This window comes from Strix uralensis, chromosome 12 (assembly GCF_047716275.1).
Source record: "Strix uralensis isolate ZFMK-TIS-50842 chromosome 12, bStrUra1, whole genome shotgun sequence".
NCBI classification, from domain to species: Eukaryota; Metazoa; Chordata; class Aves; order Strigiformes; family Strigidae; genus Strix; species Strix uralensis.
The window spans coordinates 18,674,127-18,698,081 of record NC_133983.1 but is presented as its reverse complement, the minus strand read 5'-3'; the positions used below and the strand labels follow the sequence as shown (position 1 = coordinate 18,698,081).

At 40.9% G+C, this 23,955-nt stretch overlaps 2 protein-coding genes across 2 annotated transcripts in view; one reads left to right on the top strand and one right to left on the bottom strand.

Moving 5' to 3' along the window:
• The window catches only part of MAF (MAF bZIP transcription factor), a 192,772-nt gene extending 184,071 nt beyond the window's left edge, over positions 1-8,701 (top strand). The window contains exon 3 of the mRNA XM_074882175.1: positions 8,587-8,701. The gene's annotated coding sequence lies outside the window, so the exon portion shown is untranslated. The remainder of the gene's footprint in view (positions 1-8,586) is intronic.
• Positions 8,702-8,820: 119 nt separating this feature from the next.
• The window catches only part of WWOX (WW domain containing oxidoreductase), a 531,587-nt gene continuing 516,452 nt past the window's right edge, over positions 8,821-23,955 (bottom strand). Inside the window, exon 9 of the mRNA XM_074882172.1 lies at positions 8,821-9,901. Coding sequence (XP_074738273.1) covers positions 9,713-9,901 — 189 coding nt within the window. The 3' untranslated portion in view covers positions 8,821-9,712. The remainder of the gene's footprint in view (positions 9,902-23,955) is intronic.

Here is a 23,955-nt window from a genome sequence, read left to right as displayed (position 1 = left end):
TCCGACCGGAGCCAGCTAACAGATTCTCTGCTCTATTGCCCCATTAAATGAGGTGTTACTGTATTTGACTCAAGCTGAAAAGGATCCCATCCCATTTAGTAAAGAGACCGGCTAGGGCTGACCTAGCTGGGGACAGATTTCCTTCCAAATCTCAAAGAAGTCCTCCTGAATATGAGATGTTAATTGTGGCAGGAATTAAGGATTAAACAGTCATGGCTTCAGGTTACTATTGGGAACTGAAATCAGGATTACAAAGGAAACTGGGCCATGCCCTCACAATGCTATTACCCCAGTTCTTGAATCTAAAAAACCTTAGAAACTCATCCTTGGTGACCAATAAAACTAGTCTAAATTGTGCTTACTGAGGCCTGAGGAAAAGAGTCATAATTGTGCAGCCATAGTTTGGACACCTTTCAAAGCAGAAGATAACATCAAGGATGAGAGAGTGAAACTCGGCTCTGATTTATACCCTCTGCAACCTTTATTAGCACCAAAGCTCCAGCGTTGGCTGTACATCAGGCCACAACCTCATCTCCTGCCCAGGAGAGACAGACCCCATGCCAGAGGCCAGCCACTTGTGCCTTGAGTCACTGTGGAGAGAACAAATACGTTACAAGAGCATTTCCCCTCAGGCAGAGAGTCCATGAAGTCCCTGTTCAGCCTCCAACATGGGGTAACCGTTAACCTCAATGGCTGCATCCCCTGTGGGCAGGTACAAGGCTGGATTGTGCTCCCGGGGCGGGGGGGTGAAAGCCAGCCCCATCTCCCCCATAGCACCTACTGAAGGGCTCAGCGTTAGGGTGATGCCCCCCATTCAAGTTTTTCATGGAGGATGCTCAGATAGGCTAAATATTTATGATGGTGTGAAACCCCGTACCTGACCCCAGAATACAAAGCCATAGAGATGAACGGGAAGAAAAAGAAATTCTGTGGTTGAAATTTATGACATGGTAGCACATACTTAATAACCAATTAAAGCCAGGATTTATTGGGAGCTAAATTACATTTGTATTATAAATAGAACTAGAATATACTGTTACGGAACAAAAGCAAAACATCTTAGCATTTAATATTGTAAAAGACAAAGTAATCTAATGGACCCTAAATGTTAATGGGTGTAAAGATTTACACTTTAATTGCATTTTTAAGTCATCTTATTTTACAGTGCTCTTTTTTCTATGTACATAGAAATCAGCAATGTGCTGCAACATTATACTTAGTAGTGGCAAGACGGACTTAGGAAAACCTGTTACTATGGGCAAGATCAGTTTATTACTTATAAATCCTCGCAAACATTTTAATTGAAATGAGCAGTGGACTTTCACTGACCTTGACTGTATGTGTGTAAGACCTTCATAGCAAATTAAGCTGGTGAAAAGTGTGTGTCTGTGAAGCCAAGAAGGGAGTGGTAACAGACAATTTCTATTTGTAAAGCCCACAAATAAACTATATTAGATTTAGGGATTTGCTTTATGGGAGGGAAAAAAACCCCAACCTAATAAATGATGAAACATAAAATAACGTCTGATGAAATTATCAAATAATAATATTGTATTTATTAAAGTATTATCAGCTATAATCCAACTTAGGGACAATATCTGAGGCTGGCATTTTAGGACCTGCTTTCACAGCATATAGAAATGTTACAAACTTCCCAGAAACTGATTCCTGAGCTCATAAAATTTCTCTTCCAGTTTGTGTTGCTGCTTCAAGATTCATAAGCTGACTTACAGTTATAGATGAATCTAACTCATATTACATTTGAAAAAATAAATGTGCACTAAAAGTAATTAAAGCATGTTGGTTCATGAATAATACACCATTTTACTACTATTTGCAGAGTATAATGAGACAAGCTACTAAATTGACAATGAATGCTCTATTATGTGATTGCCAACTGTTTTATAAGATATTGAACAGATTCATTTATTCTATCATCATGTGCATTATCAAGCTATTGCTTTTTAATAAATTAATTTCTCCTATGTCTCCAGAGCCTTACTTTGAAATCTGGCTGAAGGCATAAATGAAATTAATTTTGTGGTCTGAGTTTAACTACTAGTGCCGGGTGACTTACAAATACTGCGTCTCAGTTGGCAGCCGCCGCAGAAGGGGATTTCTGCCGGGTGGCCGCAGCAGTGGCGTGCTGGCCCCAGCGGAGGGGCTTAATTGCAACATCGAAGGATGCTTTTTAATAGCCAGCTGACAGAAATAGTCGCCCCTGCAGGGTAGGGCTCTCTGACAGCTCTTGTTTATCAGGGGCTCTCCTTGCCAGTCATCCCCTTTCCCCTGCCCTTCACCCCCACCCACTAACACGCCGTAAATTGACCCTTTAATTGTTTAGCAGCCGAAACCTGGTGACACCATTCATTGACTGTAAAGCAGCACTTAATCCCTGGTTGGGTGATAGTGTCATTAGGAAAATAATGTGATTGCGGGGAAGAATCTCCGTCTCGGCTATGCGCTGTGTTGGAGGAGAGGATTATCTGTGAGCCCTCGGCTGGGGCTGAAACAACACATAATGTCCATACAGCCCCGATGCTGCAGAGCTATTTTGCTCGATGGTAAACAACTTCTAATTGCGGCTGTTGACAGGACTCACCGTGTTATAACTAACCTTGCTGCAATGTTATTATTTCTGAAGGGAGCCTTTCTCCATATTTTTAACAATAAGTCTGACAGGTGTCATATTAAAAACAGGGTTTAATTCTAATGCAACTATTCCCACCCGCCTTTCCCTTTTCATTTTTGTGCCTCTGTAATGCATGAATTTCTCCTGCTCATAAAGATTAAAGGAACAGCTTTGCTGGAAGGAAAATACTTCTGGTTTGTTTGTAGTCCAGATACATTTGAGATGGTCTCAGTACCAGCTCCCTTTCTCCTCTCTTCTCCAGCCACACCGGCTCAATGCTGGGAGGGTAAGAGGGAGAGAAATAAAGCCTTCCCTGGGATGAGAAGTAATTCAGGATCTATTGAAGCAAAATTTCAGGCTTCTTTTGAACTGTGACCCGCGGCCGCCGGCCGAGCGCTCCATGGGCTGCGCAGCCTGTGATGCATTGCTGACTGCTGTCCACCAGAGACCGAGCCCAGGCCAGCAGTTCACTTACAAGTTTACACTGGATTTAAGTCAAAATGCTAAAACGCTGGTGTTCAATCACTGCTAACTGTGTGCTCGGCAGACAGCTCCCAGCAGACTCCGTGCTTGTAAAATCCAATACGCCACATAAAGTAAGGGTTTATGGAGGTGCAAGGGGTTTAGAAGATATTTTTTCCCCTTCCATCCTGCTTTTCAGGTGCTGGGACAGCTTCAGCTGCGTCCCACACATAAACCAGGCAGCAGCACAAAGTGCAGACGGCTGCATACAGAAAGGTGCTACCCATTGCCATAACATTTCCCCATCTCTCCTGCCCTTCATCTCAGGCTGCCTGCAAAAGGCAAAGTCCATTTTAAGGCCATTAGTTATGTGTTGATGTGATGATCGGAGTTGGGACTGGCGTGCCTCCCATGCACTTGCTTTTTCTCTCCTCCCTTTGCAAAGAGCTTACATGTTTCACGCCCGCAAGCATCACACACGTTTCTCAATCCCCGCTAAGAATATTACGAGCTGCTCAAACCGCCGCTGTTAAAGGCTAACACCAGCTCAAGGAAAAGGGTGCCTGCTTTGCCAGGAGGGATCGTGTAAATCCAATGTACAAAGCTCCTAATTTAGACTGTGCTCACATATCCACGGGCACTGCACCAGACCTGCATAAGGTTTCCATATGAACAATGTGCACAGTACAGACTTCGGTCCCAAAGCGTTGGCTAATGTTCAGTTTTTATAACAGTTCTTTTAAAAGAGTGAAGATAACCAGCCAAAATAGTCTCACCAGGCATTTGGCGATCTGTTCTGTACCCCCTTAAGATAAATGATTTTCTGGGACACACAAAAAAAATATATATTATTTCTTCCTCTTTTTTTTTTTTTTTTTTTTTTTTTTTTTGCATAAGCAACTGCCCAGCAAATTGATAAGAGCCCTTTTTAATTAGATAGTGAAGTTGTATGGGTAATGTTCCATATAAAAGGTCTATAAAACACAGCAGAATTAATAAAATGACTGCTTCTCATTTAATTCAGGTCCTCCAAAGGGATCCGTATGTCTTGCTTTGGTCTGTTTGTAGTACTTCTCTCCACTATCTAGCCACGAATTGATTAAAATCACATTCCTCTCTTAAAACTGAAGCCCAGTTGGTAAGGGATACTGGATAGTAATTAAGGTCTGTGCACAGACACATGAACCCCCATAAAAAAAATACCAAAAGGAATCACTGTGCATCGCTTGGATTATATGCAAACACAGCTCATGTTGACAGCTACCTCTGGATGACTCCATCAGTACACACTTTATCTCCAGCTGTCCAAGTAATTTTCCCAGGATTTCGCCCCTCTTTTTCACTCCTCTCCACACAGATGGATTAGAGCAACAAACGGTTTACATGCTGCACATCATTAGCTATCCTCCCTCACTACCCAGCAGATAACAACTGGGCTCTATCATCAGGACATTCATAACACCTTGACACTTTTACAACTATGCTGTTCTCTGCCAGAGCAATCTTCTCTTTTAAAGCATGAAGCTAATTCACGAAACACCCGTTGGAAAGTACTCTGCAAAAGCAACAGGGGTGGGGGAGAAAAGAAGCAGCACAGCACAGAAAAGGAATCTAGTAAATAACATAGTTAGCACTGTTAAAAAAAAATCAAGAGAACAGCAGCACATTCTTTCTCTTCAAGATACCTCTCTATTTTCCCATTGCCTCCACCCCATAGTGAAGGACATCATCAAACAGCCACTCATTTGTCTGCCGTATGTCAATGCTTCCATCCCCGTGTCATCGAGGCACCTTCAGTGCCTGGTGTCGGCACAGCTCTCTGCAATCGCAGGCTGAAGGAGGCAGACGGCTCGGGGCGAGGGTCCCCGTTTGGGTGCTGTGCTCCTGGCCAGGGCTTGGATGGGGACGGGTTTCACTAATGAACCTTTTTGCAAAGGGACTGGTTGAAGGCTTCGCTCAGTGCTGTGTTTACTGTTGGGCATTACCAATGGCTTCTTCTGATTTTCCTAAACTGCCTCCAGTCTCAGGGCATCTTGACTCTAACAGATTTGTTTATAAAGCAGCGTATTCTCTGCATAGGTTGGAATCCTGCTTCAGAGACCATGCATGCTCGGACATGGGCTTACATTTAGGATAAAATACAAGTCTACATTAGCCACTGTGGATGGAAAGAAATACATTTTAGCAGCATTTTCCAAGCTTCTCAGCATGCCCCCCTGACGCCCCAACCATACATTTTAATATATAGTACACGCTTGTTTAAAAAAGAAATACATAAGGAGAAAGAGTAATTACCGTAGCTTAAATTCAGCCTGATAAGAAGGGCTTGCACAGTCTGAGCAGCTGTTCCACTGCCATTCAGATTATGAAAATATAATCCTAGAGAACCTTGTCAAGATAAATACAGAGCATGAAATGTATAGGCAATTTTTCCCCAGCCACATATAATGATCAATTCCAAAGCCACAAGTGATACCAAAGGACAAAATAAGATCTGTCTAGACTTTCTCACTTACAAGATATTGATCATTCCAATGGTAAACTGGTTAGTATAAGTGTGTTTGGCTTGAAAGGTCATGAGCTTAACACCTGACAAGGAGTTATTCAACCTTGATATAAGTCAAATTATTGCAGTGTTGCTGGAAAGACTTTCTCTAATAAAAATCCCTACCTGGTCTGAGAATATCTGAAATTTGTCTTCCAGCTGTCAAAAGAAAAAGCGGGGGAAAAAAAAAGTCAAGACTTGGCATGGGTTTCTGCTGGTTCACCTCTACCTGATTTTGCAAGTAGAGGTCCCAGCAGTCAGTTACTTCCTGGGCAGACCACAGGCAACATCTGCTGCACGGACAGCAGTGGAAGCTGTCACTGATTGAAAGGGCACCTCCACTCCCCTAAGAGCTTCTGGTGGCTCTTCATTCCCAGCAACGGAGTTTGCTCGCTCACCTACATGGACTTGCAGATCCAGGGCACCCATATAAGGGCAAAAAATCACCATTAAAATGGGAAATGTTGACTTTGGAAGGAAAGCAGAGGGGAGAGGGTCAAGCAACGCCCTTCAGCATGTGGGTGGGAAATGCTCTGCGGCATCACCCTCCAGCGCCTCCCCTTCAGAAAGTCCTCTGGGGCTTGAGCAGTGCATCAGAGACACAGTCCTTAGCCAGCCTCCTCCTTTTTTTTATGGGGATAACTAGCAAGTGCTTATTAGGACTATTAGGAGCTTGATGTAAGTTTGCTGGATCTTTTCCAAGAACTATAAATACCCAATCTATTTTGCTTTATTCAGTTCTTTTTGTTTTGCTGATATGATACTAGTTAAGGTTAATGGGGTTTGCTTTAATATTAGACACAAGATCACTTAACTACCTTTAATGAACACTGGAGTCAATGCATTGTGGAGTAATTCACACAGACATTGCCTCAGGTAAATCAACCGGAAAAATGTAAGCCAGTCAAATAAATAAATCTGACTGGCTGTAAATGTGCCAGATTTTACACCAAAATATATTTGAAAGCCAATGACTTAGGCACATCTAGGATATTAAAATGGAGGGTTTGGAGTCTGTTTCTTTTCAATTGCTTTTCCTTTTTAATGTCTTCTGCACATCCCTCCTGTGCTGAAACCAAGCTGAGAGTGCAAGAAAAATTATTTTCACAAGTGTTTCTAATAGAAGCAAATGCTTTGGAGCTTTGTGCCATTCTTTTATTTGGAATGAAAATGGTAAAAAAAAAAAAAAGAAAAAGCTTTTTTAGGCTGCCTATCTCAACACAGGAGAGTGAGAGACAAAGAGGATAGAGAGAGGGAGAGGAAAAATGGAGATAAAGAAAGAAGAGAGAAAGAGAGAATGAAAGAGTGAAAGAAAAAGAAAGAAACAAACAGAGAGCAAGTCATTTTATCTGAGTTGGATAAAATTATGACAGTGAAATTCTAGACAGGTAATACACTAGTGTCAATAAATATTTATTAACCAGAAATAGGAACCAGAGGAACCCGACCAACTCAATGAAGTTAGGGGGGTAACTTACTTCATACTAATGCAAAACTATGCTAACATTAAAAATGCTTTTACCTCATAACACTGAAATAGTGAGCCATGTATGGAGGAAAACCACCTCCCAGATACTCTTTGGAGGAAGGCAGGCAATTTCTTTAAGTACTGAATTCTCATAAAAGCATGCAATATTTCAGCAATAAGGAATGACAGGGTGTTCATTATCGGTTATTAATGTTTGCCTAAATGGAGCGTAAGGCCCAGGCCTTCGGGGGAGCGCAGTGCTCCCAGCATTGCTTAATTACTGCCTCTTCTTAACCCAGCAATGCCAAGCTCTGATGCAAAGCTCTGCTGTTGTAGACTGGCTGTATTGCTATATGAGAGTAATTCTGTTTGGCTGTGAAAAGGAAGAATAATGGACATGTGAAGGCTGTTGCACAGGTGACAGAAGTTAATCAGTTTTTCTTCCCAGATAAACTCCAGACAATACAAGGAATTTGACTGTAACCATCACCTCAACTTGCAAACACTTTGACCTATGCTACTAGTTTTCAGACATTACACAATACCAGCACAGACTGGACAACACTTCTAGGAGGCAAGAAAGAACTTTTTTTTCTTTTTTTTTTTTTTTTTTTTTTCCCCAAAAAGGCTGAAAAGAGGTGGTGTTTGTTCTGGAATAGACCCTTGTATTTCTTTATGCCACCACATATTTCAGTGCAGGAGCAAGCTCATTAGGATGTACTGGCCTTGGGGAAGGGGCTTGCTGCAGATAGTAGAGGAAGACACATGGGCAGGATTTCTTATTTACTGGAGGATGTTGCTACCCTGGTGGCACAGTAGGTATAAGCAAGGCCATATATTTTTACTGCTTTTTTAGGAATGACTGTGGCAACAGGTAAGGAAGTGGCCAAGTAGGGAGCAGCTTAGGCAGCGCTTGGGCAGAGCTTGAAGGATGCCAAGGGCTTTGGGGGAAAACAAAAGCCCTCATTTTCTCTGTATAAAACCAGGTCAGCTAATTCACCCCAGATCTGAGGGCAGTGGCTCCCAGGTTCCCCCTGTCCACTCAGAAGAAATTTAATTTCACAGATTGAAACTCTACTTCTAGATATTTCAATCCTTATGGGCAGAAGACACTAAACACCACCTACCTGAGAAGCGCTCACACTAAACTAGAATTAGCTGTAAACTCAAAAAAAAATAAAGAGTCAAACCAAATTGTAACATATGACTGTAAGGTACAGCTGTCACACTGCAATATCATAATTCCTTACAGAAGTGCGGTGGGTTCTCTGATGGGGGGATGCGATGGCTGCTTCTTCCAGGTGAATGTGTGCTTTGGCTGTAACACCTATTCAACAACTAATCAAATGCATTACGATTGCAGACAAGAAAAATCATGGAAGGCAGACTGTTAGCAGTAAATCATAAATAATAAGGGGAACAAATAAGTTTCTATTAACATTGTGTCCTTCTATTTATTTGTTTATATTCTGTCTACAGAAAATGTGATGCTGGACTGGGGATGGCTTAGGACAACCTTCTGGCATGAAGACAGCTACAAAGCACAAAATACAAAAAATGAACTCAGAAAGAAACAAGAAAAAAACAGCGTTTTCTTGGCATCAACAAGAAGCTCTTTATTTTTCCTCAAGTTTTCTTTTCTAAAAAAAAAAAAAAAAATTGGAACTAAGACATTTGCAGAAATGAGACAAACTTTCTCTTCAGGTGACAATATTCAAGCAAGCATGTTGTTTTATTGAATTTGAATTGAAAGAAAAAAAAAAGAGATCTGGAATGGGATACAGTATCAGGAGAACTGAGAAACTGTGAACTTTCAAAGAAAAAGAACTCCTTAAAACTGTGAACTGAGAAATGGACGGAAATACCATTTAAACCCCTGATTACGCTCTGTGTGTTCTTAAGGAGACAACATCATCTTTGCTAACTCGACGGTATTTAGGGAATGGTTTACAACGTATCTTTTATTATAATCTTTTAAGAAAAAAATAGAAATATTTAATTGGCTGCGACTTTACCATTTCTGTTCAGATGTCTTCTTGCACCTTCTTTTTCTAGAAAGAGCAGATGTATTTGCAGCCAGCAGTCAAGGGCAGGAAAGATTTCTTTCCTTAATAATCTTTTTATTTGCCACACCCAATAAAATCTTTGTAGGGAAAAAGAATCAACACAACTACCATCTCCCAATCAATACCTAAAGCCTAACAGACAGTAATTATCAAAATAAAGAGGAAATCCCATATTGGGCTGCGTACGTACCCATTAATCAAAACAACAGAAAATATCTGCAGCATTGCTTTTCTAAAATAAGACAAAAGATGCCTCCTTGGGTTACACTTTGAACAGGCTATAATCAAAAGAAAGAGAACCAGGACTAACTAAGCCCCAGGAAGCCGCATTGTCCCTTTAACCCGCAGTATTCCCCATTTCCCATTAGTACTTAACATTTTTCGCTATGTTGTGACTGCTATTATTTCATTTAACACTGGTTAATCTGTATCTGAGGTATATGGAAACCCTCTAGATGATAAGATTGGACAGGTTCCAGTGTTGGCAGTTTTCGAGCGTGCACACACTCGTGTGTTTTGATCCTTCCAGGAGCTCCCTGTTATTTGGACTGCCTGCCAATTCTTTCTTGGATCAGCCTCTCGCTCAGCTCCCAGAGGGCCGCGGCCGTCGCTTCGCCCTGCGCCTCCTGCGACGGCAGGCAGCGGCAGCAGTTGTTGAAGTACATCCCTCCCAGGCCCTCCAGCTCCGCAGCTGTGGCACAGTAGACAGTTGTGGCAGCTCCTTGTTGCTGGAATTTAAAAAAAAAAAAAAAAAAAAAAAGAGAGAGAAAAGCCTATATAAATATATATAGAGATATTTTATCATTGTAATTTTGACCGCAGTCCTCTGAAGCTGTGTTTTATGAAAGCATCACTGAAAAGCATTGTGGCTGACAGGGTAACCAGCCTGGTGACAAGGCTGAAACCCTGCTGAAGGTGCTGCCTGCCTGCTGGCCACTTATTTACAAAACACCTTAGTGAGGACTTTTTTTCTTTTCCTTTTCTCTTAGAGCAAAAGAAAAGAAAAAGACAATCCTGAACCACAGCCCCAGTCTCAGGTCTTTTGCCCCTTTTCAATAAGAACCTGTATCAGCAGCAGGGAGAGTCTGGCCTGATGCAGAGGGCAGGGTCTGTCCAGGTGGTGTTTGAAACTAGAGCAGTTGAGTCTGGTTTAAAAGCAGCACCTCAAAAGTTCCTGGTTGCCCTTTGCAACACAGAGAGCACTTACCATACACCTCGGGCACCCCTGCTTCCTAATCCTGACCAGCAGTGCAGGCTGATATATGTATTTTGTTTGTTTGGGTTTTTTAAACCTCTTGTACAAAATTAACCTGGGCACTCCAATTAAGACCTATCATGTAAAGTGCAATCGGGAGTGGTGCCAAACCTGCCTATATATCTTTGATCAACAGTTTCACTGTGGCAGTTGTCACCGCTGCCTTGTAAGAATGCTTATCTGCTGCAGGCAGAGAGAGGTTCTGATTTTACAGAGACACAAGGCTTTCCAGTGGGTTTTTTTGTTCTGTAACAACCATTTCTCATGTCTTATAATGCTTTAAGAAACGGAGCAGGTAGATTAGAGGCTTTTGTGGATCAGGAGGTTTTTTCTTTTTCTTTCTTTTTCTTTTAAATACCAAGTGAACTTATGTTCAAAGAGGAAGAATGGGTTTCTCTGAATTTCTCTAACAGGAACCTGGAGATCAAGGCCACAGGGTCGGGACAGGCACCCCGGCACTGGCGATGGGCTACTCCCTGGCACAGATTAAAAGCGCAGTGCCAGAATAGCTGTAAAGAGGACAAGAAGCTAGTTTGCTTAGTAAACTATAATTAAAAATAATAGGTGAGGACACATAGCAAGACACAACGCTAATTTAAAACCAGTACAGTTTATCTGGCATCTTATGATTATTTGTGTACATCTTAGTCCTTTCTGTGGTAACTAATTATGAGCTGATAGGAGTCAGAATAATAAGGCTGCCAAATATGATTGAAAAAGATATTGCCACATTAGGATAATTTCATGGGGAAAGAGAATAGGCTTCAATCTCTTGTGATCTTCCTCTAGTCCTTTTTTGCTGGCCTTTCGTTGTCACAACCAAGGAAACTCAGGGTGCTCTTAGGGGGTCAACCTGCAGAAGACCTCTACTTTGCATTCCCAACCTTCAAGGGCAGCAAGCAGTCTAAAAAGCCCCAATTCTCCTTAATTGAGGCATCTCAATTTTGTAATGGCAAATATTTGTTTGCAAGACATGCATTTTTCTCAGAAGATGGGATTAAACTGATAATGATGACTCCACAACTTAGAAATGATCTCCCATCACAAGGTAAACCAAAACTGTCTGTATTAAGTATTTTGAAAGGCATATATTTATCAACAGACCAAAATATTTTTAAAGTTAGTATAATACATAGTAATCCTCTTATTAAACCAATATCTTTTTTAAAAAAAGAGAAAGTATCTTAAAGGCAGTAGCAGAAATGGAATAGAGTTCTACTAAAAATAATATTAATAGAGAACAATAAAATTCCTATGCTCATTTGAACTATCCTATAAAGCTCCACAGCACAGGTGTGATCACTGTATTCAGCTGTTTAGAATGATTCAAAGCCCCTGAAGAGTATTATTAGTTTTTTGCAAGCAATTCAACTGGACTTTTATTAGAAAGGTAAAATTAAACTAAATTGCTCAATGCAGAGTGAGAGCCCTTAAGCTATTGCTGAAAAGCATCCATCCATCCAAGCTAAACTCAGGCTAGCTCTAATAGAATTCAGCTAATTCATAAAATGGAAGTTTATCAGAGCAGTTTAAAATCCAACCCAAACAATAATTTATCTTTTCAAATGAGTCAAATTTGACGACTTTTAAACAAAATTCTCAGCAGGCAGAAAAACGTCCCACAGTATAACAGCAGTGCTTTATACTTCGAACATTGACACAACCTAGACTCCAAGAGAAGAGAATAGTTTTCCCTGTGTGAGCGTAGGATATTTTCTTTAAGCGATAAAAGATTATGTGGCTGGAAGCCCAAAGCACTTTATCTTGCGATGCCTCCAGTGTTTCACTGAGAACTGGATGTAAGCAATGTGCCATTTGCTTTTTTGGCTGTGTATATCTTCACTTCTTTCTAAATGTTTCAATCATGTTGGCTGTTTTAGAAGAAGAAAGTTCAATGGCTCTACCATTGAAAGAAAAGTACCTTTCTTATTACTTAAGAGAAATGCAGTCGTATTTATCCCTTCGTTGATAGAGGGTAAAGCTTTAATATCTCAGAATAATGGACAAAGAAGAACTCATCAAACCTAGGAGTTTCCTTCAGACAGCAAAACTCCAAAACAGAAGGTAAATCCCAGATTCTCAAAGCCATTTAAGCACCTAATTTCCTTTGGTGAATGTAAGCTAGTTGCATTCAGACACCTGAGGATTTGCCTAAGTGACTTGCCCAAGGACAGAGAGGAACAAATGTCACAGAATCACAGCAATCAAATCACACTTTGGGTTGGGAGGGATGTCAGGAGGTCTCTAGCCCAACCTCCTGCCCAAAGTGGGATGCCTAGCAGCCCCATATATGCCATGCTGAACGGGAAGATCCTCAGGGGACAAATTCCTCCTTTGCATCTATGACTCAGATACCACAAACCTCCAGGAAGAGCCAGAGCTGTAGATAACTGCAAAATGCCTGCGCTGCCACCCATGTCTAGCCAGGCTGAGAAACTGCTTAGTTTCTCAGTAGATATTGTTTATCCCTCATGAACAATCTTTTGAATGACATCTTTATATGTTAGGCCTTATGACAGTTTAATAACAAGTTTTAATTTTTTTGCTCATCAGCTTTCCTGTTCACATATCATCAGCATACGACAGCAGAGGATGTTAGGGAATCTAATTAGTAAACAATTCCATACTGCTGATACAAGATGAAACATTCTTAAACCGATAAAAAGAGCACTTTAATCACTGTTGAATGACTTTCAATGCCAAGCAGTTTGTGCCATGTCAGAACATAATTTGAAGAAGATTAGAGTACTATATAAAAGAATTAATGTTAACAACTTCGTTAAAAAATGTCTTAAACAATGAGCCTGTCAGTTGTCACAGACTGTCCCTGATCTATTGTGATTAACGCCCCCCCCCCCCCCCCAACAATTTCAACTGATAAACAATGCTAAAAGCACTGGGCAACCTAAACATTTTTTTTTTCCATACGTCCATCAGTTGTTCAGGGTGCTAATCACCAGAGCTGGGGGTCAGCCTTCTTTAACCTGCAACAAAGGCAGCGGGTTGCAATGATGAATACACAGGATAAAGAATTTGTGAGAAGCCCAACTGAATCTTTAATCATGCCTCAATGCCATTTCCGATCCAGTCAAACATTTGAAAGCTGCTAGGCAAGCACCACACTATCAATCTTTCTAGCATACGTAAAATTACCCAGGAATCTTGTTTTGGATTAAGTTGAAGAGTGTCTTAGTAATAAGGGTTCATCATTCTCTTCCGCAAATCATTTGTCAGTTTTGTAATGCAATCTTCAACTGCAGCAGGGTGGGATTTATACAGCAGTTGCTGTTTATTTATAGTTGAGGCTCAAAGATCTAAATTATCCATCCTTCCAAAATCCTTTGTTGAGATGAAAATACTAAGTAGCTACTAGTTCATAGGCACTTATTTCATAACTGTCAGCTGTCAATTTATAACTGATGGCACTGAATACAAATTAATATTGAATATCTTAACAGTAAAAGAAAAGGGGTTCTTGAGATACAGTATACGGTAAAACCCTCATTAATATATGTAATGCATCCGTTAGTATTCTAAGATACCATTTATGTTCCTGATAAGAAAACACATTACACAGTTAATGTTTAGTTTTCAGATTTGTCTACTTTCAAATGCATGTTTATTTTCTAAAATTGGATTCCTGTTCTGAAGCAAGTTTGCATACCAAGCGTATAAATAATAGAAACAAAGCCATAATTTATCTGTATATTTATCAACCACAAATGAATAAGATCCACTCTAAACTCTGTTAAGGGCACACAGATAGCACTAAGCATTGCCTGCCAGTGAGATGGGATCAGCTTCTTTGAAAGGGAGGGTTTTATTTTCTTATGAAAAATTAAGGATAAAGGCCAGTTATCTCAATAGCCTGAGGTTAAGTTTAGCACAGTGCATTTTAAAAGATGGCCAGTGGAAAGAGGTGAATTCAAAATGACATGAAAGGTGACTATTTGTGACAAGGGCCAGCAAACAGCTCAAATGAAATAAAAAGGCAAGTGCTTCCTTAAAACTTTTCAGGCTGTTCCTGTTATTCATCTCAGGACTATTAGACAAAGCCAACACATCCCTAACACAAAAATATCAGATCCACACAACGGCACTGTGAACATACCATTTATAGCGGAATAACTCATTACATAGCAGTGTGGAGATGAGGTAGTATGAACATATTCCAGATCATGAAACCAATGGGGTCTCCCATACCTTCTTTGTGCCTCTGAAAAGCACCCTGAAGAGTTCAAATCCGTTCTGCTAGAGAGGGAAAAACTCTCCGCCAGCTAGCTTCAGCAATGGTCATTTCCTGATTTGATGTGAAATATAAAATCTCCCTGGAATAACAAACAAAATTTATGGAGCCTATTTCCACAATGATCCGTTCCAAATTGTCCAAACCAAACCCTAAAGCTACAGCTGCAATTTTATATTCCTCAAGCCTCATCTTCACCTGGTGTAAATCAGCACAGGTCCATTGCCTTCTCTGAGGCTCCATGGATTGGCAGCTGCTGAGGATCAGCTCTGTTGCTTGCTGCAAGCCTGATGTCCATGTCCAGGGCGAGTGGCTGCAGGGACGTGCTGCCTGGCCGGCTGAGCTGGGCACGGGCTGCCCGCAGCGGGCTGGGGAGCCACAGCTCCAGATTGAGGCTCAGCAGCCCAGCTTTGGCTTACCTCCTGGAAGAAAACTGCCCTCAGATGGATTTGTTTCCTTTCAGGATTGCTAGCAACCCCCAGCTGGGATTGTGGCACAGAGTTTTCTCAAAATACACTTATTCCTTTCTCTGTAATGTTAAAATGTTTCAGCAGATAACTTGAATTGGTACTTTTTCCCATCAAACCCCAGTCCTTGAGAACAGCACGATGACCTCTTCTGAAAAACACTAGCAAGTGTAAAATCCACATGTCCTCATTCAACCTTGAGGATTCCCCAGTGTCTGAAGTGCTTTTAGGAGCAGTCTTAAGAGCTGTGTGGTGGTACTGGCTGTGGCTGAGGCCAGTCATAGCTGAGGAAGCTCCTTTTCAATGCCAGGCGTTACTTTGCTCCATTTCCTACCAGGGTAACTCAGAGCTGTGAGGAATAGTCACTTTTTGTAAAATGCAATGAACAAGTTTTAGTCTCACATGTGAGATGACAGGAGAACTGTTCAGTTCCTGCTGCAGTCCTCTTACTCAGATCAATCCCAGATGCACAGTTATCTTATGAATAACACTCAGAATATGGATGTATTAGTCTCCTGTAAGAAAACAGGATTCCCTGATTGCTTTTTCAGCAAGGAAATATGAAATTGAGACCTGTCTTTGCTATTTTGGGTGAGTATGATAAACTGAAATCATATCCACAGCTAAAAAAATAAAACTTTGGAGCTGCCAAATATGATCTAAAAACCAAATTGGGATCAGTTGACTTCAGGTCCCATCTCCACCCAAGTGCCAGGAGGAAAACGTGACCTGAACTGACTCTGTAATTACAGTCTTTTCAAAGGTCGCACTGAACCACATCTAAACCAGAGATTCTCAACCACCTCCCCTTCCCCCATCACCACATTTAAACCAGCAAAGCATCTCTTAGAAGATAATACAACGGATAAACCGAAATCTATAAGGTCTGCTTTTTTTCCTCTGATGTATGCCTTTTTCAATTAATTCCCAACTACAAAGACTCAAAACTCCATCAGCTTCTCTACTTGCAAAGCATAGTTGGTTTCAAGCTGTAACTTTTCTTAGCATCAGTAAGACCTTTACACATTTACAGTGTTCTTTACATACGTTATAGAAGATAAGTGTGCTATGTTCTTTGAGTAAGGAAACTGCAGTAGTTCACAGAAGAGGATTTGTTTTCAACTGCTGAGGCATTAAGACCTAGTGATTATTTCAACTATTCAGTATATGCAACTATATTTAACTTACATTTTGGGTTTTAAATTTGCAAAAGAAAAATGTGTCCATTGTAATAAATGTATTTTGATAATGCACCATGTTGTTTGTGTTATGCAACACCCCTTATGTTCTCAATTACGACAATGATAGTGCTTGAAAACTTCCAACTTCCAACATCCAGTGTCAAACAGATTGTCTGCAATCATTCCACAGGAGAAAAAGAAATACAGTACAGGATGTCAAGTCAGAAGAACCAGGTTGGTTTTCTCTTTCAACTTTTACTTCCCTAGTGAACTTCGTCAAGTCACTTCAACTCCATGTACCTCACTTTCCCAGCTGTAAAATGAGGAGAGTATTATTATTGACCCACCTCACAGGGGTGTTGTGAGGACAAGTTCAGATTTATGGAGTGCTTTCACACTTATTGTTGAAAAGCACTGTGTAAGTATAAAGTGTTATATTATAAACCATTGTTAAAATGTTTAGAAGGTGTAGAACAAGGTTGGCAAAAATAGCTGACAAAAATGTAATTACCTTTTAAAATCATGCTTATTTTTCTCTATTGTATAAACTTTAATCTGTGAAGCTATCTGCTACACCGGGCCCTATTCCTGTCTCTTCCCTTTCTTACCCTGTTTCTTTTTGCCCAGTTCACAGAGAACTTGGTAAAACTCTTATTAGCCAAAATACCATTGAATTCTTCAAAAAATGGATGCTTTAGAGGGAACCAGCCCCTGAAAGGGTGATCCATGGGTTCATCTTTCCTACCCTTTGCATATGCTACCAAAAGCTATCATGGCATACCACGGGTGGCATTCAGTTGCCTAACGTGGGTTTTAAGACATCTGAGCTGCCTTAGGATATTCTGCATGCTCTACAGCAGTCCTTCGGAAGGACACACATTCCCCATAGGTCTCAAATAAAACCATACAATGTTTAAGACAGCACCAGATACCTATGTCCATGCAACCTAATTGCTCTTACCACAGCACCTGGAAGGGAGCTGGTTCCACAGGGAGCACCATATTCCCTCCTTTTCCCAGTATCTTATTAAAGTCCACAATCAGCTTCTGAAAATTGTTCCAAGCCTGACACGCAGCCATCTTAAACTTCAAAAACTTTAATGAACCACATGGCTTTACTTTGCCCAACCAGCGTTTCAATGGCAGGAGCAGCAGCACGCCCCACAGGCTGCTCACCCTGGCTGTTTTACCCACATCACATTTCCACATAGATCACTTCTGCATTTTCTTCACCTGCCCGCTGAACTCCCATTCACACCTGATTTACACTTTTAAGACATCACTGCTCCACTGAAGTGGCAGTTTTGAGCACTGCATGCAAATTGCTACCATCCAGTATTGCTTCTGTTTTCTTCTCACAGGCCAGTATGGAGCAGTGGAGCGATACTGCATGCTCCTGCTCATTTCTGGATTTGGAAAAAAATGCCTGAGGAAAATTATCGATCTTCATTTCAGAGTGCAATGGGGTGCGATCAGGGTGACCATATTATGTTGCTGTCCGTTGCTTGCCCCCTGCCCTATGTGCCAATGCTGGTCAGTGGAGTGAGAAGCAAAGAGCATGTAAGAGACAGTCCTTGGGCATCACAGCAGCACTATCAGGAGCTGATCATACCTGAAAATCTCTGACACCCACTTTCTGAGATTTTGTGATGTACATTTATATAACATGAGTCCTATCACGACTTGTCAGCCACCATCAAAAGTGGAAATCCTATGGAGGATATTGGAAATCCTCCTGAAACACATAACTTGCCAGTTGAGGGCAGATTCTTCCCGGCAAGGGTAATTTGAAGAGTTGAGCAAACAGATTGTTGACAATAAACACATCCTGCCAAAAAGACAGATTAGATATGCTGCTGCAACTAAATCATCAGAATAGGGCTGGCTGGTGTTTGGGCATATGTAGATGAGAATTTGTTGAAATCACTTCTGTTATTAACTTATGCTGACTTGAAATGTTTTATGTTTTTGCTGTATCTAACTTTAATTACATATATACTTTATATAAATGTATGTATACATACGGTACTGTATATGCTGTATATATTTATATAGCTTTTTAATACTACTACTAGTCAAAATTTAGACTTTTTCATATGCAGTATTGCAAAGAATGTCATCACAATACTGACATTTGGCTTCCTCCTTCATTACACAGATAATTTTTTAGACCGAGTTTCATTTTAGATATGAGTGGAAAATAAAACCCTACACAAAACAATGCTTTTTAAGCAAGTGACCTTTTGGGACAAATATTTAACAAGCTGTTTGTTTAGGTTTTAAAGATAAAGACTGTTTTTCATCTGTTGATACACACACATATGCACATACACGCACATTTCAGTACTACAACGCATTGAAAAACCACAGGGTGTAATGATGGGGACATATCATGGTAAGAAATTAACTACTAACTCTGTCTTCCAGAAACTAATTAAGGGAATGTATTTTGCAATAATACAGATCTAGCAAACAGGCCTCTAAACTCTAGGCTTAGAGCTGTAAGCCAGGCACTCCTGTATTATGTATGTGTGATTTTCATAGATAGCCTGCTGTAAAGTGTGCCCTGTTAGTGCATCTTTCAGGCTCAAAGACACTGGCCTTGTTAATATTTCATTTAGTACATACTGTAGAGTCTCATTTATATTACTTCTATAATTAATGGTGATAGCTTAGGCACTGCCTTTACAAGGAGAGATCCCTGTATGTTGGTCGATGGATAATGAGAAACAATAGATATTTCATTCACCAGCAGCTTGTTGCTAGTTAGTAGGAAATTATCGTGTGTACTGTTGCTTTAATTGCCAGGGTAAATAATGCTGCCGCTGTGTTAGTGAACATTTTAAAGCACTTGATGCAAATAGACTAGAAACAAAACACAAAAAAAAAAATTACCTTTATTATGCTATACCTTAGCATAGGGAGTTAAAAAGGTATGTCTTAAAACATTTGCGTTCTATCATGCAAATATATCTTAATATGCATGTGCTGACTATTCAACTACTGTATTTTAGGAAATACAATTATGCTGCCTTTCTCTTCTCCTATGTAGACTGTAAATAACTGTAGATCTTTCTCTTGTTTTCCTATGTAAATATATGTAAATACTAACAAGCTATGCATGCTGATATTCTAGGCAATTTCAGGTACTTTTATAATCTGAAGGCATGTACTTGAACTGGTTTGTTAAAAAACAAAATCAACTCTCTCAAATCCTTTAAAGCTCATTAGAAATTAAAGATTTCTTACTAGACTGGTTCCTTCAATCTCGGTTGCTTTTTTGTTTATTTTTTCCCTGCTTTGCCAATGTTGTCTCCCAAGACCCGCCACCAAGGACGCATACTCCAAGGCTGTTTTCTCCAAAGCGTGGAGTCCCGTCTCAGGATGTGATTCATTCCCCAACCGAGGATGTGCAGCATTTAGATTCAACACCATCTCCATTTGTAAACCTCAACAGAGACTCGGAGAGGGGAGAAGTCTGTCCCTTTCGCTCTGACCTCTCCTTCTGTTTAACGATGTTTTCTATTTCATTTTCTCAGCCCATAATCCATCAAGTAAGGATCTAATACCACTAGTGCCAGGACTGGGTTTGAGGGCAGATGCCGTTGCAGCCAAGAGCAGTCCCCACGTCTTTGGCCGTGCCTTTGCTCTTTGGCTGTGCTGCAGTCCGGCTGCTCACGCAGACATGCTCCTCTGTTTGAACATACTCTTTATGTTTCTTTTCTAGCATGTTTATGACTTTGACAGACTGTGAAAATAATTTGATAAATAGCTTGATAAATTTTCCCATCTCTTCCCTTCAGTGCTGTAACACTGTTTGTGGGAGCCTTTCAATTGAAGGAGTGTGAACAAAAATGAAATTACTTAAGCTTATAAATCAAGTCACCTCCTGCATACAAATTTGGAGGCAGGGTTTCAATTTAGCTCTCTTCTTCCTTCTTTTTTTGTCCATGTAATAAACAAAGATTCATATGAGGAAAATGGTAAGAAGAAAGAAGAGATGCATTTATCCCCCAATACAGTAAGGGGAAAAAAAAATACTTCCCTCTGCATTATCTATGGAAAGTAAATGCAATGACAACTTTTTAATCGAAATAAAACAGCTTTCATGTCTGAAGATGCTTTTTCCAGAGTAGATGTATAAGAATAAATACATTAATTGACAGGATCCTCATGACTTTTTAAGTTCCTCAAACTTAGCTTGGTGTCTGGGGAAGATCTTTTTCCAGTCCTTGAAGACTCTTTTAAGATGAATGTTTAAAAAGCTGAGCTGACATGGGCATTATGTTCAAGTGCAAGCTGTACTATTCTTTAATAGAGGGCGTAGAAATGGTTCATAGGATTATTATCTTTCTCCAGACAAAACCCATTACCTTCACACTAGGAGGGAAAAGCTAGTTTTTAACTTATATAAAACGGAATCAATTATCAATATCTTTGCATGGTTTCCCAGCTCTGCTGGAAAGCAGTTGCAGAGCTAAACACACAGAGCCATTTGGCAAAAGGGCTTCTTCCTATGCTGGGCTTCTTGTTACACCTTTCATTTAATAAAAGCACATCTGCAGAAGCAAAAATAAGAAGCAATGATTTGTATGCAGGGCTTCCACCCTGAATGTCACAAGAGGAGACAGGAATCACATTTGCAGACTGATCGCCCAGCTACTGTTACTTTAGACTTCTTCCTAGTAAAAAGTGAACAAGCGAATAAAAAGCAGTCATCGATGCAAAGTCAAATGCAGTGGCAAACAGCAGTCCAGGTCAGAGCATCCATACAGCCTGTTGTCTTTGGTGTGGAAGAAAAAATGCTCCTTCAGCAACCTCTGCCATATAATCCTTACCATCCAGCCTCTGAATAATCCTTTTGTTGGCTTTACTGGTGGCTTTTCACAGATGCTTACGTTCCCAGTGAGAAAAGGAAAGCCAGAAGGTTAGTGGTGACTTTTCATGGTGAAAAAGTCCAAACATGCCTATCGCTTCTTAAACTACTACAAATAAAAGTCTTATTTCTTTCAGTAGACAACATCTAATCTACTCCAACCCTGTGTCCCTCAGCAGAGGGATCAATAAATGCATTAGTCATCCTTAAAAAACTGTGTCCCCAGCTACTTTACTAGCACATGCAAACTCAGATGCACATATAGGTGCAGTATGTGCAATTTATATAAAACATAATACTCTAGAAGCTGGTAATGGTGTTTGGGAAGGAAATATTCGTTATTAGACTCTTATCTATTTATCCCATTCATGAGATATGCTTCTACAAAGCGCATAATGATAAATGGCACATTTGCAAATTATCTTCTGAGTGCTGATGAGAAATCAGCAACCTGCGAGTTACCGTGACTTTGAATGAGTACACTCCACTGCAAGTCTCGTTTGCCGAGATGCCTGCCAAATGAGTGCATTAGTATATTAGGAATCTAATAAATTGACTAACAAGCATTTGATGAAAAATAGCTGTACCATCCGTTACAGTTATCATCACAGCCAACAAGGCTACTGGGGTTGGGATTCTGAAGGCACCAGCTGCTGATAAAAGAGATGTTGCTGTGCTGTGCCATGCTCTCAGCAGCATCTCCCTCACTAACAGTGCATCGTAACAAACTCTCAGCAAGACATAGGACCTTCTTTACTTAAGCGTTCCTGTGCTTCTTCATGACACTTATGAGGATTTAAACCCTTGCAGCCTTACTCAGTCTTGTCTTTTCCCTTTCCATTGCAGAAAGTAGGATGCTGGGATGGTGGAGAAAACTCTTTTCACAATCCAGCATTGAATGAGTCTCTCTACCTGGGAAGGAGCTGGAGGAGACACTTTCTGTTATGCAGCTCAGCACTGTTCAAACATCTGAGACTGTGTTCACATTCACCATCTGTAAACTTTAAGCTTATTAATTATGATCACAAACATGAAGCTAAAGGACCAGGAAGGCTTTGGCTATATTCACACTCAGCAGATAGGCACTGCGTTATTTAATGGCATGCAGTCAAATTAGTTTCAGGAGTGGCTCAGAGTCCTACTTCTAACTCAGGGTCCTAGTAGAAAAATTAAAAGTCAGGAAATAAATTTTCACACAGCACTTCACCTGAGATGTTCACGGCTTTGCTGGATATTTAAGAAGCCCAATTCCTTTTAGGATTAAAACCGATGATCCCCCCTCGTGCAAATGTCCTCCCTGTCTGGGAAGGAGCAAGCACCCAACACGTTCAAGTCCATGGGACTTGCAAACCTGAAGCAGGGTAATTAAACCCCAGGGTTAACTGTGTGCAGAGCCCTGTGGGAACGTTTGGCTGCTCTCCCCGGCAAGCCCCGCACAACCCACCCGATGCACTGTGGGTGCTCGCCACTCCTCCCCCCGACGCCAGGGAGAGGACGGCACATGGCAGATTGCAGCTACGCTCTGTCCTGGCAAAGTCTGTGTGAGTAAATTATGTCTTTTCAGGCTAATTAATCCTAGTAAGTGCAATACACCCTTACATTCAAGTTTCAGAAATCTTCTGTGTGCCGCTTAATTTGTTTAAAGTAGAGAGGAATCCAATTCATTATAAATGTCCATTTATCGTCTGCCGACAAATCCCAGCGAACGCTTTAAAACTACGCACGCGTAATAAAAGCTCCTTCCGTACCTTCCCAAATTGCATTTCTGCTTTTACCTGAGACATTTGCAAGATCCCCCAACTCTGTCAACAGTCGTTCTCCAGTTTTGTTTAGCTTATCATCAACAGACTCTGCTTTTGTGAGTGGACAAGTCATTTGAGTGTGCACCACAGTTATAATGGCCTGACTGACAGCTCAGCCAGATAAACACGAGAGAATAACAGACGTAGGAACAATCTGGGTATTCATTTTGTCCGTTCAACCGGGTTGAAAGGATTTGCCAGCCAAGGGCACAACACTTCAGGCTAATTTGCTCAGCCAAAGCACTGCCGGAGTGTAAGGCTGCAAGCAGATGACTGATGTTGGGGAGATCGGCGTCCCCAGATGAGGTACTTATTATTCACCTCTGCCTCACGGGAAATGAAAGCACTATTTATTCAAAGCATCCATTTGAAAGAGGAAAACATATAGAAATGAACTTTGTTACAAAACTTGAACCCTTCTTGCTGCTTCCCCGCTTCTGCATTCATTCCAGTTTCTTGTCCTTGTCCACATCATCCTGCACACTGCAGTATTTCTCTTTCCTTGCTTCTTCTTTCCCCCATATGTTTGCTTCTCCTTTCCTTCACACATACTTTCCTTAGCCTTGTCTCCTGCTTTGTAGTTTTGATCCTGTATCTGACACTGGGTACCTTTTCTTTGCTATTCATCTTCCGTTTTAATGTTATATCCACTTTGCAATCCTTAGAGGCTCAACTCTATTTTCACAGCGTCTGGTATAGAAGTGGGTGCCCAGAATATCCTGGATGTGTGTCACACACTAAATGCACTCTGCAATCTTTTGGCCAATATTAGCCCCGTACTCCAGTGGGAGCCATGTGGTAGCAATGCGCTGCATCGGTCACCACACCGTTATGGAGCCAAGCAACACAGGACCAGTGAAATGATGAAGCTGTCCTTGTTAAGGAAAGTTGCCTCTTGCACGTGTTAATCATCCTGTGTTTAGAGTGACAGAGCCGCAAGTCCACCTGCTAATCA